Source organism: Phascolarctos cinereus, unplaced genomic scaffold (assembly GCF_003287225.1).
Source record: "Phascolarctos cinereus isolate Bilbo 61053 unplaced genomic scaffold, phaCin_HiC Scaffold_7;HRSCAF=346, whole genome shotgun sequence".
In the NCBI taxonomy this organism is placed as follows: domain Eukaryota; kingdom Metazoa; phylum Chordata; class Mammalia; order Diprotodontia; family Phascolarctidae; genus Phascolarctos; species Phascolarctos cinereus.
Genome location: NW_027556180.1, coordinates 166,292,116 through 166,306,565, shown reverse-complemented (window position 1 = coordinate 166,306,565; position 14,450 = coordinate 166,292,116). Strand labels below are relative to the sequence as shown.

The 14,450-nt window shown below is 37.4% G+C and overlaps 1 protein-coding gene across 1 annotated transcript in view; it reads right to left on the bottom strand.

The window, feature by feature from the left end:
- LOC144454877 (uncharacterized) overlaps window positions 1–9,275 on the bottom strand; it is a 40,796-nt gene extending 31,521 nt beyond the window's left edge. The window contains 3 exon segments of the mRNA XM_078147668.1: window positions 262–318; window positions 3,938–4,047; window positions 9,247–9,275. Of these exon segments, the coding sequence (XP_078003794.1) occupies window positions 262–318; window positions 3,938–4,047; window positions 9,247–9,275 (196 nt within the window).
- Window positions 9,276–14,450: the final 5,175 nt, after the last annotated feature.

Sequence of the window (14,450 nt, the reverse complement as noted above, 5' to 3'; positions counted from 1 at the left end):
ATGAATGAAACCAGGTCTGTGGAGGGAGCTACAGTAGCTTGTGTTCAAGATGCCACGAGAGTAGACTGACTTCTAAAGCAAGAGTAAATGAACCTCAAAAAGTTGAGAAGTATATTTATGATGGTAGAGGAAGGAGACCAGAAGTAAGAGGAGGAGGGAGGAAGGAAGAAGGAAAAGGGAAAAAGTAAAAAAAAAAAAATTGCAGTTCAGAGTTAAGGGCTAGTAACTGAGGGGAAAGGGTGGTAAAGTGAACGTTTTTACCTAGAGGTCCTGGCAGTCCAGGCAGCCCTGGAGATCCTTTAGGTGCTATTACACAACCTAAAAAGAAGGTGAAAAAAGATGAGTTGAAACAATCCATGCTGAATCTTATGGCTTTTAATGTCGCCCACATCAAAAGAACTAAAGATAAAAGTGGTTACCGCTATATTATTAGAGCAATTTAATGGTTTAATGATCCTGGCTTTCTGACATAAATGCATGCTTAATTTTATTATGTAATGAAATAAAAATATTAATTTCTATAAAATGCAAATTAAATAAATGTAGCCAAAAAAGAATCAAAACAGTACATGGGCAAATGACTCATTCATTTCCTCATTTTTGGAACAGCTTTCATTATAAGCTGAGATAAATGAGATCATTCCCAATGGGTGAAAGTGAATCCCATTTAAAGGATTGTGGGTAATAATAATAATAACTAGCATTTATTTATAGGGCTTTTAGGTTTGCAAAATACCTCATAAATACTATTTCATTTGACTCTCATAACAACCCTGAAAGACAGATGCTATTATTACCCCCATTTTACAGATGAGGAAATTGAGGCAGACAGAGGTAAGAGGTAAAGTAACCTGCCCAGGTTCACACAGTTCAGAGAGTGCTTAAGTCCAGCTTTCATCCCAGGCCTTTCTGGCTCTAGGCCAAGCACTTATATCCTTTTTTAAAATTAAATTAAATTTTTTTTTAGGCAAGTGGGGTTAAATGACTTGCCCAGGGTCACACAGCTAGTAAGTGTCAAGTGTTTGACCTGAGGCCACATTTGAACTTAGGTCCTCCTGACTTCAGGGCCAGTGCTCTATCCACTCCACCACCTAGCTGCCCCCCAAGCACTCTTATCTTCTCTGATACCTAACTGCACCTAGATTTCCTTGTTTTATAGATGAGAAAACTGAGACCACAGGGAAATTAAGTGAATTGCCCATGATCATATAGGTGGAAGAGCTACAATTTGAACCAGTGTCTTCTGACTACGAATTAAAACTTTGTTCACAGCAGGATGCAGCCTCTGCATTTTCGTTGTCTTTTAACTTTATCTTAGGATGTAACCATCTTACAATTTTTAAAAAATCTGCTTCTCTTTTGTGACTTCAAATACCTTCAAAATGAACAAACACAAAGTAACTGCTTCAATGCAGAGCAAGACCAAATAAGGATTAAGACCATCTTTGGTGAAGTTAAGGAGAGCAGATAAATTTGAGATAAGATATATCTTTTTGGTTGTTTCTGTTTGAAGAAAGCCTATTTTGAAGGACAATACTGCTTTTCATCTGTCTTAGGTCTGTTTGCCTGGGAATTCTTCCTTCTAGGTCAAGCTTATCCTTTCACCAAGACTAATAACCCAAGTCTGGAGAGAGATTTAGCCCTCTTTACTAGTCGTAAATGAACTATTTGTACACTGTCTTAGAATGCCTGGGTGATCTTTGCTTGTAAGTTCAAAGTGAGACTAGTCTATTGTTATGTCACATTTAAGCATCAGGCTTAAATAGAGTGCCCCACCTGGAGTCAGGAGGACTCATCATCCTGGATTCAAATCTCACCTTAGACACTTACTAGCTGTGTGACCCTGGACAAGTCACTTAACCCTGTTTGCCTCAGTTTCCTCATCTGCAAAATGAGCTGGAGAAGGAAATGGCAAACCACTCCAGTTTTTTTCCCAAGAAAACCTCAAATGGGGGTCATGAAGAGTTGGAAATGACTTAAAAATAACTCAACAACAACAACAAATCTGAGCTCCATAAAAGTGCTATAAAAACCATAGGTGATATGTTCATTATTTATCGGGAATTTACACTCTGAAGTGTGATGCACATGTCACATGTTTAACATGCATGTCATACTTGAAAATACAGTACACACTTTTTTTGGTCATTTCTCAATTATTTTCAGTTTTTTAGTTGACTTCTCATTGTAAAACACACCTACCAATCTCTGCCTACTGAAATCCTTTCCCAATTTTAGTTCAGTGGACACTTCCTCCATAAAGGCTTTTTCAGTCTCCTTCATCTGCAAGCAACCTTTTACTCCTGCCATTTGGCATTATACTTTTGCTTAGGACTCTGTCTGGTACTTCTCTTATTCTCCCTCTATTAAAGATAGGTATCCAGCCATAAGTCTAAACTCTTCTACTAGACTGTAAGTTCCTTAAAGGCAGGGAATATGTCTTATTTTATCTTTAAGTTCCCAGTAGCTCCTCACAGTGTATGCTTAATAAATGCTCCCAGTAGATACTTAATAAATGCTTACAGAATTGAATTATTTGCCAAAATAACTTGAGGCATACATTATTACCAGAATATCTGTAATTTTCAGTTTCATTCCAATTAAAAATAAAATCAGGTGAAATAAATATTTTTATTTTCAGCTATAAAAGGAAACTATGGGTCCTATATTATTTAGCTGTTCAACAATTTCAGGATGCACAAAAAGCTATGCATGCAACAAACGTTTTTTAAGTGCCAAATTTGTTCTACATTGTGAGAAAGACTGAGGGGTTAGAGATACAGAGATAAATTAGACACTTCCCCTTGAAATAAAGGAGATTATTATCTAAAGACCTGAAAGCCTTAGGCTAATTGTAAAGAAGCAATAATGGACTAATAGCTGATGCAAATGAATCACTGCAAAAACAACCATGAGATTGCAAAATCACAGACTCACAGGATCTAAAACTTGGAAGGGGTATCACAAGATATCTCTTCTAACCCATAGGAATCCTACCTACCTGCTCAAGTGATCTCCAGTGATGGGCAACGAATAGAGGAAATCCCTCATGATTCCTATAATCTCCTGCTCTCCTTAATGGCCCCTTTGTCCTTTAATTCTTAACAGAATTTGGATCTCCTACCAAGGGTTCAGGAACCTACACCCTCAAGGCCACATATGGCCCTCTAGGTCCTCAAGTGCGGCCCTTTGACTGAATCCAAACTTCACAGAACAAATCCCCTTAATTTTCTGTAAAACTTGGACTCAGTCAAAAGACCACACACGAGGACCTAGAAGGCCACATGTGGCCTCGAGGCTGTAAGTTCTCTACCCCTGTGACCTACACTAAGTCTTCCTATATTGAATAGTAGCTAGTTTTTACCTTTGACACTGCCAGCAACAAAACCATTCAGATACTGTTTTCACTCATGTAAAGATGTGCTCAGAATTAGGAGTCAGATCTGGGTTTGAATTCAGGTTCTGCTATGTATTCTCTGTGTGATTTTGGCAAGTCATTCCCTCTCCAAGTACCTCAGCTGCCCCATATGTAATATGAAGGGACAGGACTAAAAGTTCTTCCAGCTCTAACTCCTATGTTCCTACATGATAGGAATGTATTTAAATGTTTAAAGAGATATAAGCAAACATTCTTTTTAAAAGCATTGTTGTTGTATGGTTCATTTTCAAAGGTCAGGAGGGACAAGTGGACTTCCTTCCTTCCTTCTTCCTTCCTTCCTTCCTTCCTTCCTTCCTTCCTTCCTTCCTTCCAGCCCTTCCTCTCTCCGTATCTACCTATAAACACATATAGGCATGCAGTAATACTTTTTTTAAAATTCTTGTATATTTTAGTGAACCATACATATTGTGGGCATTCAATAAATACCTGCAGGTGGGCTGTCTATTCTATAAAACCAAAAAATTAAAATGGTTTTGAGAAAAAATTTTTTAACAGTACCTGGTTGGATTATCTCCTGGCCAACTGGTTGTTTCACACCTCCATCACAATGTGAGAATGAGACACAGTGAAGCAATAAGGTGATTAGGAAAACAACTATTTTTCTTTTTCTTCATTAAATTGTGAGGAAATAGAGATGGGCAGAGGCCATAGATATACATTGTAAAAATACCCATGCCTGCAAATTCACTTCAAAGCTTTGCCCTAACTAAAGATCATTTCTGGTAGTAAAAGAAAGCTGTAGGTGGGCACAAGAGAAGCTAGGCTCAGATAATTCCAAACAAAGCAACCCATAATGGGTATGTGGAGACAACCAGAACAATAGTGTTCATTCTGACATGTGTGGGCAAATTATGTGAAGCTGAAGTAGAGTCAGCTGTTGAGTATTGGGGGAATATTTTGTTAGTTAAATGCTTCCACTATGGTATAGAATATCTTTCAAAGAAAAGAGGGAACTCAACTGTACCTGTTTGGCCTGGAGCACCTGGGGGGCCTGGAGGGCCTGGGAAGCCAGGACTTCCACTTAATCCAGGGTCACCGGGGAAACCTCGTTCACCTTTAGGGCCTGGTAGACCTAGGCCCGGAGACCAATTTCTCCTGCAATGCCCTTTAAACCAGATATTCCTGGGAAACCTGGATCTCCTGGAAGGCTTTTGATGCCATCACCCTGTGTGAAATCAAATTTCCCTTTTAAAAAATATATACATGTCTATAACATCAAAGATACGCTTCCCTGACATCTTTACTACCTCTGTTTCCAATCTAATTATCCCTTGGTAGTTTTTCAACATGCTCATTAAACTAGGGGCTCAGTTACTGAAATGGTGCTTTTCTACTCTCTATTTCTGTGACCTTGGACAAGTCATTAATGTCTCTGAGCCTTGGTTTTATCATATATAAAATGAGACCATGTAGGAAATCATTCATAAGCTCCCTTCTAACTCTATGGCTCTATGAATAGTGTACTGGGAGGCCTATTTATATGTATTTACCTCCCTCCTTTCATTCATTCCTCCTTCTTCCCTCCTTCTCTCCCTCCCTTCCTCTGTCCCTCCTTCCTTTCTTCTTTCCCTCTCTCTCTATCTACAAACATATGCAGGTAAACACTAAGATACTTTTTTTGGCACTATGATTCCATGTATAGGGAGTTCCAACTGAAGAAATTCCCTCTACCAAAGCATATGCTCTGAAATTTGTAGTCTCAGAGAATTGACTGGAACACTGAGAAATTAAGTGACTTGCTGGGTCAGACAACACAAATGTTTCAGAAGGGGTATCCAGATCACCCCGACCCCTAGGCCGGCCCTGTATGGACACCAGCATGAATGGACACCTGAGTCTACAGACCTCTGTGGCTAGATTTCATAAGGTCTGTTAATTAGATGGGGGGAAGTTACTTTTATTTAAACATAACTGGTTTCTTTAATAATCCTATGTATTTTATTTTATGCATCTAAAAACATTTTTTGAGAGGGGTCTATGACACAAAAAAGGTTCTTAACCTCTGCTTCTTACATATTATATAATATATTTATATATTATGAATACAGATTATGAATAGTCTTGGTCATCTAGCAAAGAGGTGTCAAACTCATAGTGAGTTGTAGCCCTAAAATATAATTGGAAGATGTTTAACAAAATAAATGAAAATACAATACAACATAGATAATGCTAATTTGTCTTTCCTAAGTCAATATGCTAGATGCATATTGGGCAGATAAGCAGTGAAGTGGATAGAGTATTGGGCCTGGAGTCAGGAAGACTCATGTGGCCTCAGACATTTACTAGCTATATGATCCTGGACGAGTCACTTAACACTTTGCCTCGGTTTCATCATCTATAAAAATGAACTGGAGAAGGAAATGGCAAACCATTCTAGTGTCTTTGCCAAGAAAACCGAAAAAGGGGTCACAAAAAATGACTAAAAAACAACTAAACAAAAGTCAAGATGCAGGCAGCAGAGATATCTTTCTATTTGAATTTGACACAAAATATATAGAACTTCATCTTATTCTATGTTACTTTTAATGGCCATGGATGTAGGAACCCAGTGGTTTCAGATTACTACTAGGTAATAAGCTCTTTGAGGTTGAGCAGAGTCAAATCCCATGGTCAAATCCCATTTTGTGCAAAGCATTTTGCTAGGTACTATGAAAGAAAGTTTAGATAAAGTCCAATGCCTGTCCTTAAGGAATTTACATTCTACTGATCAATCGAAACTACTCCCTGTTATCAAAGAGAATGCAGGACAAAGTTTTAGATGGACAGGAATTAGCAAACATTCTTTTAAAAGTATTGTTGTTGTTGTATGGTTCATTTTCAAAGGTCAGGAGGGACAAGTGGACTATCTGCCCTCATGTGGTACATGTGTAAATACACATATGCTTAGTGATATCCATTTGAATGTCACATTAATAGTGCATCTGTTTAAAAGCAAAAGAAGATAAATGGATTCAAGGAAAGAAAAGATTCATGGAAGTATTTGGCAATGAAGCATTCTTTTAGTGAAAACAGTAATTAGATATATAATCTGGGCCCAGGAGGAAAACTGAAGAGGCAAAAGGAGGTATAGAGAGGAAGATGGCTTTGGAATTTCTTAATGAATCAGAGGAAGATGACAATTGGGGAGCTCAGAAAAGTAGGGTCTTGGCAGGAGTTAAATTATACTAACCAGAAGCTTGACCACCAAGTGATGAATTTTAGGAGCCACAGACTCATCAGTGTCATATAGAATGTAAGCTTGTCGAAGGTGGGTTCTGTTTTTGCCTTTCTTTGTAATTCCTGTGCTTTGCGCAGTACCTGGCTCATTACAAGCTCTTAAGTAGTTTTTCATTCATTCATGAAGATCACCTAATGGTTGCAATCTTCTCTGACAGAGGAAATATACATATTGATAAAATAACAGATCCTTGAAGAATTAAAAATGAAACTGAGGTAATAACACTATCCTACCTACCTCAACAGGGTTGTTACAAGAATCAAATGAGACAATAAATGTGAAGTGTTTAAGCAGTAGAACACTAGATAAATTTCAATTATTCTAAATGAATGTCATAATGAATCTGAAAATGCTTTGAAAAATATAAAGGACCATATGAAATACGACATTATGTAATGGGAGATTGTATTTCTTGAGGAAGGCTCGTTGTTTGCTGCCAATAAATGCATGGGTCAGTAGGGAAGTAGCCATACTGTCCTACTTGATGACTTCATACAACGAGGCTTCTTCTGCTGTCTTTGTGTTTTTACACTGGCTGTCCTACATTCTTAGGGCGGTCACTCTCCTCACCTCCATTAGTTGGAAGCTGTGGTTTTCTTCACAGCTCAGATCAAATGGCACTTGGACTTGAAGACTTTCCTGATCCTCCCAGTTGCTAATACCTTCCTTCCCCAAAACACCCTGTATTCATTTTGTACATAGTCTGTTTTGTTGTTCTTGTGCACATGCTGAATGCTGTCTCTTCTCATTAGTACGTAAGCTCCTTGAGGGCAGGAACTGTTTCTCTTTTGTCTTTGTATCCCCAGTAGTTAGCACAGTGCCTGGAACATGGTAAGTGCTTAGTAATCGCTTGTTAATTGATATAGCCTCTTGCTTTAATATCAAGAAGCAAGAGAAAGAGATAGTCGTGGTGAGGAGGAGAAGACAGTGCTTTTACTAAATGTGGTGATATAATTGTATTGGTTCATTGAGCTTTAAAAACTCTTTTCAAAGCCACCATGAAGAAGGAAATGACAAGATTTATGAGCAATTTAGGTTCTACTGAAGAGACTAGGAAAATCCTAGCATTGTGGACTTACAAAAGTATTGGTTTTAATTATCAAAGTTAAAGCATGCATCTTTTCTTTCTGTTAACGACTAGTAAACCACAGATGTACAAAGTGACATTATCAGTCATCATCGTTAGCAAGTTTTACTTAACTGTTGCAGGGAAATTTACTATGTGACTGGGCTTTGTTTGAGTGTTTCTTGGGAAAACCTGTCTGTTCTGTCAAAACAAGATATATCAATAAAAAAACTCCACATATAAATATAGCGTTTAAAAAGGAATCAACAAGGGAAGGGAAGGGAAGGGTGCTTTGTGCAATGTTAAGTATAAATTTTGGCAAACCACTTCAGCATCTTTGCCAAGAAAACCCCAAAAGGGGTCACCAAGAGTTGGACATGATGAAAAAATGACTGAAAAACAACAACAAGAGTATAAGTTCATAATTTCAATATGCATTTATTAAGTCCCTGCTAACTTCTAGGGATACAAAGATAAAATGAAAAAAAATTTTCCTGCCTTTAAGGAATATACATTTTAGTGGGCAGGGTACAACATTTAAAAAGAATAGCCAAAAGTTAGGATTTGAATAAGAAGGGAATGCTAACAACTAGGGGGTCAGGAAAGGCTTCTCATAGGAGGTAGTACCTTGAATTGCGACTTGATGAAAGCTAAGGATTCTATGAGATGGAGGTAAGGAAGTGTATTCCAGGCACAAAAGCCTATGCAAAATTATGGTGGAATGCATGACTGGGAACCGTGAAAGGGAGTAGTGTTAAACAGAGGTGAAAAATAGGCTGTTGAATGGTTGTGAAGGCTTTAGATGCCAAGCTCAGGAGCAATAAGGAGTCTCTAAGGGTTGTGAAGTTGTGAAGAAACTTACGATCATGAACCACAGAAAAGAGGAGGATGAAGCTTGAGTTGGAGCAGAGGGCTTCATGATGAAGACTGAGAAACATCTAAGGGAACGAGATCTGTGAAGGTGAAAGTGAAGGACCATGGAAAGATAAAATCACAAAATTCTAGGAAAGAGTGTCAGCTCAAGGGCAGGAGAAAAGTGATAACAGATGAAGGGAAGTATAGTCTTAGAGGAAAAGAAATGGTGACTGTCACTAGTGACTCAGGAAAGAAGTCTTTTGCTTCCTATCCACAATTAGTTTTTGCTTTTTGTTTACAGCAAAAGTGAAGACAGAAACTTCATGATTTTTAATGAAAAAAAAACTTCAATACTCGTCAAAAAAAACTCAAAACACAAGAAATCTATCTCAGTCTAAGCAGTTTATGTACAGAGGAACAGATGCCCTATGTTTTTTAATATCCATTGGCTTCTGAAAGGTTTTTTCTTTGTGTTCTAAGTCATTTGTTCTCTGCTCATTAAACTAACCTGGATGTAGCTTATGTTCAATAACTTTAGTGGTAGCTCCTACATCATTTGCTCCTACATACCTACTTAAGAGACATGATTTATAAGAAGTAAGAGGACTGAGTTAGAATACAGATGTCTCCAAGCCAGTTCAACAGCTTAGAAAAACCACAGAGACTTACAGGAAGACCCGGAAGGCCTGGAAAACCATCTAGCCCATCTTGCCCTGGAAAGCCATCTTCACCTTGCAAACCAGGTACGCCAGGATTGCCTTGATCACCTCTACTACCTGGAAAGATTTTTTTTTTTTAGAGCATGGAAGCCATTTTCAAAATGAGCACATTAAAAGTATAAGTGATTTTTAAAATATGGCTTAGTCAACGACATACATACCTTTTGTTGTAATTTCTCTAGAATCTCCTTTCTGTCCTTTAGGTCCAGGTAATCCAGGAATGCCAGGGTTACCCTGTGGAAACAAAATTATTTTTATGGTTAGACCTGGTGAACTAGAGGTTCAAACAAGCAAAAGCTCTAAGCACTAAGGGTAAACAAATATAATAAGAAGTAATGAAAATGGCTTAATTGCTAATTCTCTTGTAAACTGAAGGCAGGGCAGAACCTTAGCACTGTCCCCCAACCAGAGACAACACTTTAGAGATGAATCTTTATAAAACATTAGAGAATTCAAGCTTAAAACCATGGCATCTAAGTGAGACAATGACTAGAAATGAGGAGATTCATGATGTATGATCATTTTCTCCTGGTGTTGTGGCAAATTATGGCAGTTCTTTAATGCAGAGTTACTGAGATATATTTCTTAAAAAGAGATTTAAATTTTTTTTTTGATTGATGGACATAGTTCTTTGCAGACTGGGGAAGATATATCATAAACCGCAAGAGAGTCCTGAATAATTAATTGGCTACAAAAAAAATAGTTTTCTGGCAACTTTCAATTAAAAGAACTTACTACCTTTGCTAGAATAACGTATAATTCCCAGCACCTAGTGTTCTTGAATTCATCAGCCAATTTTACATACCTTGATAATCTGGATTTAGAGCAAAATTGCTTTTTACTGAAAAAAAGCACAGCACTCAGTGTTTTCTGCTTGACTGTCTTGTTTGTTTTCTTGGAAATTCAGTGGCACAGAGTCTATAAGGTGGGTGAGTTTAATTTTCTTTCAGAATACTCTTGTGCCACAAAGCAATTATGAGTATACAGTGACCTTGTGCCCTAGGAGAATTCTATCTTTTGCTGAAGTTCTCTTACAACATGAAGTGAAGCCAATTGGTTCCTGGCTCAGATACCCTTGGAATTTATTTCGATTTTTCAGAATATGTAAAACACTCACAATTTCATTTTGTAAGTCTTGCCATTCTCTTTTAATTAGGGGGAAAAAAGGAGCAGTTCCTGTGCCTAACATTTGAAATGAACATTTGAATTACTGGTCAATTAAAAACCTGCTGGTGCAGAAAGATGTATTTCAATGATGTTTTAAAATAGCTTGTAAAAAAGACTACCAAGCGGATAGGGAGAGCCAAAGAGAAGAAATTTCATACGTTACTAGACATGAAAATTCTTTTGAAGTTTTGCATGTGTGACATGAAAGGGTGCTTTCTTTATACTCATGAATTTTAGCCAGATTCAAAGGTGAATGTTATCTAAAGACTGTTTCTCACACTGGGCATAACAACAAAGGTGGTTCAGTCAATTAATATGTGCCTGACACTATGCTAAAGAGTGGGTTACAAAGAAGCAAAGAATAATTCCTGCCCTCAAGGAACTTACATTTTAATGGGTATAGACAACACAAAAAAAGGAAGGTGAGAAGGTGAGTAAAGAGGGAGAAGGGGTAAGGTATCCAGAGGTACATGATGGAGGAGTCCAGGGAGTACCAAAAAAAGCCCAAACCTTGCCATCAATCAATGTCAACAGGAATCCTAGAGGACCTTCCATCTACTCTATATATATTCTGCATGTATATTAAAAATAATATATATTATCTCTCCCATTACAATGTGAGTTTCTTGAGAAAAGGCATTATTTTTGCTTTTCTTTGTATCTCCAGCACTTAGCACAGTGCCTGACATGAGGTAAGTACTTAATAAAGGCTAGTTGACTGACTGAACATTTTAATATGTGAAGGAAAATTGAAAAAAAAAAGAATTTTATGGGATGGAGTATTATTGTGGTATAAGAAATGACAAGCAGGGTGGTTTCAGAAAAACTTGGGAACGTGCATATGAACTGATGCAAAATGAAGTGAGCAGAACCTCGAGAACATTGTACACAGTAACAGCAGTATTATAAGAATGATCAACTGTGAAAGATTTAGCTACTCTGATCAAGGCAATGATCCACGACAATTCCAAAGGACCCATGATGAAAAATGGTATCTGCCTCCAGAGAGGGAACTGATGAACTCTGAATGCAGAACGAAGCATTTTTAAAAAACAACTTTCTTTATTTTTATTTTGTGTTTTCTTTTGTAACATGGCTATGCTTTGCATGATTTCACATGTATAACTGATTTCAAATTAATTGCCTTTTCAGGGGGGGGATGGGACAGAAGGGAGGGAGAGAATTTGGAAATCAGAATTTAAAAAAATTTTAAAAGTCATTAAATTTTTTTTTACATACATTTGGAATACCTTTAACAAAATAAATAAATATAATTTTTTAAAAATAGGATTTTATATGAGAGTAAAAACTGCAATATACAGTTCAATTTTCCATATTGTAATGGATTTTTTGTTTGTTTAGTTCACATTTAACACAACATTTCCAACACTGTTCATCCTTTCTACTCTCTTTAATCACAAAGGTTTTTTTTAAAGGTCCTCTGGAAGTAGGTTTTACTGTCCACAGGGGCACATGGGTGTTATTGGCATAAAATTACATTAATTTAATCACTTGAAAGGCCATGGTACAAATAAAGATATAATAAACCTTTAACATCTGGATGAGAGGCTTAAGTCTGTGAGTATCTGGTTTCATACCTGATCTTACCAGCTTGGGTAAAAAAACAGATCTACCCCCTTACCTTGAAACCCGAGAAACCGGGAATGCCATGTGGGCCTGGGTCACCAATTTCCCCTTTCCTCCCAGGTTCTCCATTTGCACCAGGATGACCAGTGGGTCCTGGTGGACCAGGAAGGCCGCTGGGAAGATCACATTTACAGTCTCCAGGGTCACCTATGATGGCAAGGAGAAGGAGAGAAAAGGCAAACTTTTTTCTAGGAAAAAAGACAATTTGACCCCAAAATTATTCATTAATTTTTTTGCTTGGTATTGCAAGGGATAAAAAAGAAGCAGTAGAGCATGCTTCACACTAAGTTTCAGCCCTCAAGGAGTTTATAATTTCACTAGGGAGAGAACCAATTAGCATTTATTAAGCTCCTATTATCTGACAGGCACTAAGCCAAGTACTGAAGATTCAGGTTCAAAGAAAGAAACAATCAGGGTATACATATGTTAAGTAATTTTAAAAATTCAAGTGTATTTTATTTTCAGAAAGATCCACATTCTTTCCCTCCCCTAAGGCAAAAGAACCCCACCAAAACAATAAAAACAAACAAACAAGAATTCTGTTACAAACACACACAGTCCTTGGAAACCAGTTATAACATATGTTAACTAGTGTAATCAGCCGTGGTGTAGACCAACCAAAAGTGCTATAGGATTTCCAAGGAAAGATAGTTCAATATTGGCTGAAATTGAACAGGTAGAATTCATGGAGATAAATGACTTGATCTGAGCATAAATGGGCAGCCAAAAACAGAGAAGAACTTACAACAGGGCAAGGGGTGAGTTGGGGCAGGGGCAGGGAATGATGTAGTGAAAAAAACACTATATTTAATATCAGAAGGCCTGGGTTCTAGTCTTATCTCTATCGTAAAATAGCTGTGTAACATTGGATGACTTGCAAATTCTCTGAGCCTCAGTTTCTTCATCTACAAAAGGAGCAAAAACCACCTGTCATGCCTTCCTCATGGGGGCCTGGTGAGAATCGAGTGACATAATGGAAGAAAATAGTTCTCACAGGATAGCCTCCAAGGTAATAATAGCTCTCTCTCTCTCTCTCTCTCTCTTCTCTCTCTCTCTCTCTCTCTCTTTCTCTCCTCTCTCTCTCTGTATGTATATGTGTGTGTAATAGATATAAAACACATACATATATATCCATACATGTATACATGAATATATGCAATATATGTATATTTAATATGTATACATATTATATAATATACAATATATAATAATAAATAATGTCCAATATAATAATAAATTGCTTTCCAAACTGCTAAGCTCATAATAACCCTGGATGGCAGGTATTAATTCTCTTCATGTACATATGAAAAATGTGTATTGGTAACAACTTCCCCAAAGTCATAGTCCAGATTCGGTTCTAAATCTAAGAGATTCTGCCATAGCACTATGTTTCAACTCTGTACCAATGTGGGTTATTTTCACAAGGGTTGGTAACCTATTCAATAAATAGCCCAGCACTATGACATCCACTAAGGGTTTTTAATGAAAAATAATTTTTGACTGACTTGATCAAGCAAACTTAAGCTGAGAATGTAGAAGTGAAGGCTGACTCCTCTTTTGTATTATCAGTATAATTTCTATGGGAGAGAATGGGATAGTTTTTTTAAAAGACATTTAGGCTGAAGTGCTTTTTGTTTCTTTTCGACTTTATTTATTGGTCTGGATCTGGGATTGCATTGAAAGTAGGAAATTCCTAATATGGAAATTCCTTCCATCAACGCAGATTGGTAATTGTCTTAACTTAGAGTTGAGAGGTTTGAGGTTCTGAGAGGCTGAGTGACTTGTGCAGCCACATAGCCAATATATAACAGACACGGGGCTGGAAGCTGGGTTTTCCTAACTCCAAAGACAGCCTCCTGTCCAATATGATACGCTACCTTTATGTTTACAGGGTTGCCTTAATGCCAATGGGCCAGGATAGTTTTTATACCTATTTTTAGAATCCAGACCTATCATTTCACAAGTATTAAAAAACTCTCCAATGAGGAAATCCCCTTTACCAACATAGACCTGTACCTGTTCAGCAATTTGTTGTTTCCCCAAATTGTCTGGGGGCACTGAGAGCTTAAGTGACTTATGTATTATATATCCAGTTGTGTGTTAGAGGCTAAACATGGACTTAGCTTGTTATGCCTATAAGGCTGACTCTTCAGGGACACTACCTCTTTGTGTCTATACCACTATTATGTATCAGAGAGAGCTTACCTTTCCATCCTTTTTGTCCTCATGTCCCTGGGAATCCTGAAGGGCTTGGGTTACCCACCCCTCCCTCAGCTCCCTTAAGCCCTAAAAGAAATCCTATTTAAAAAACACACAAAAGAACAATAATATTAATACACT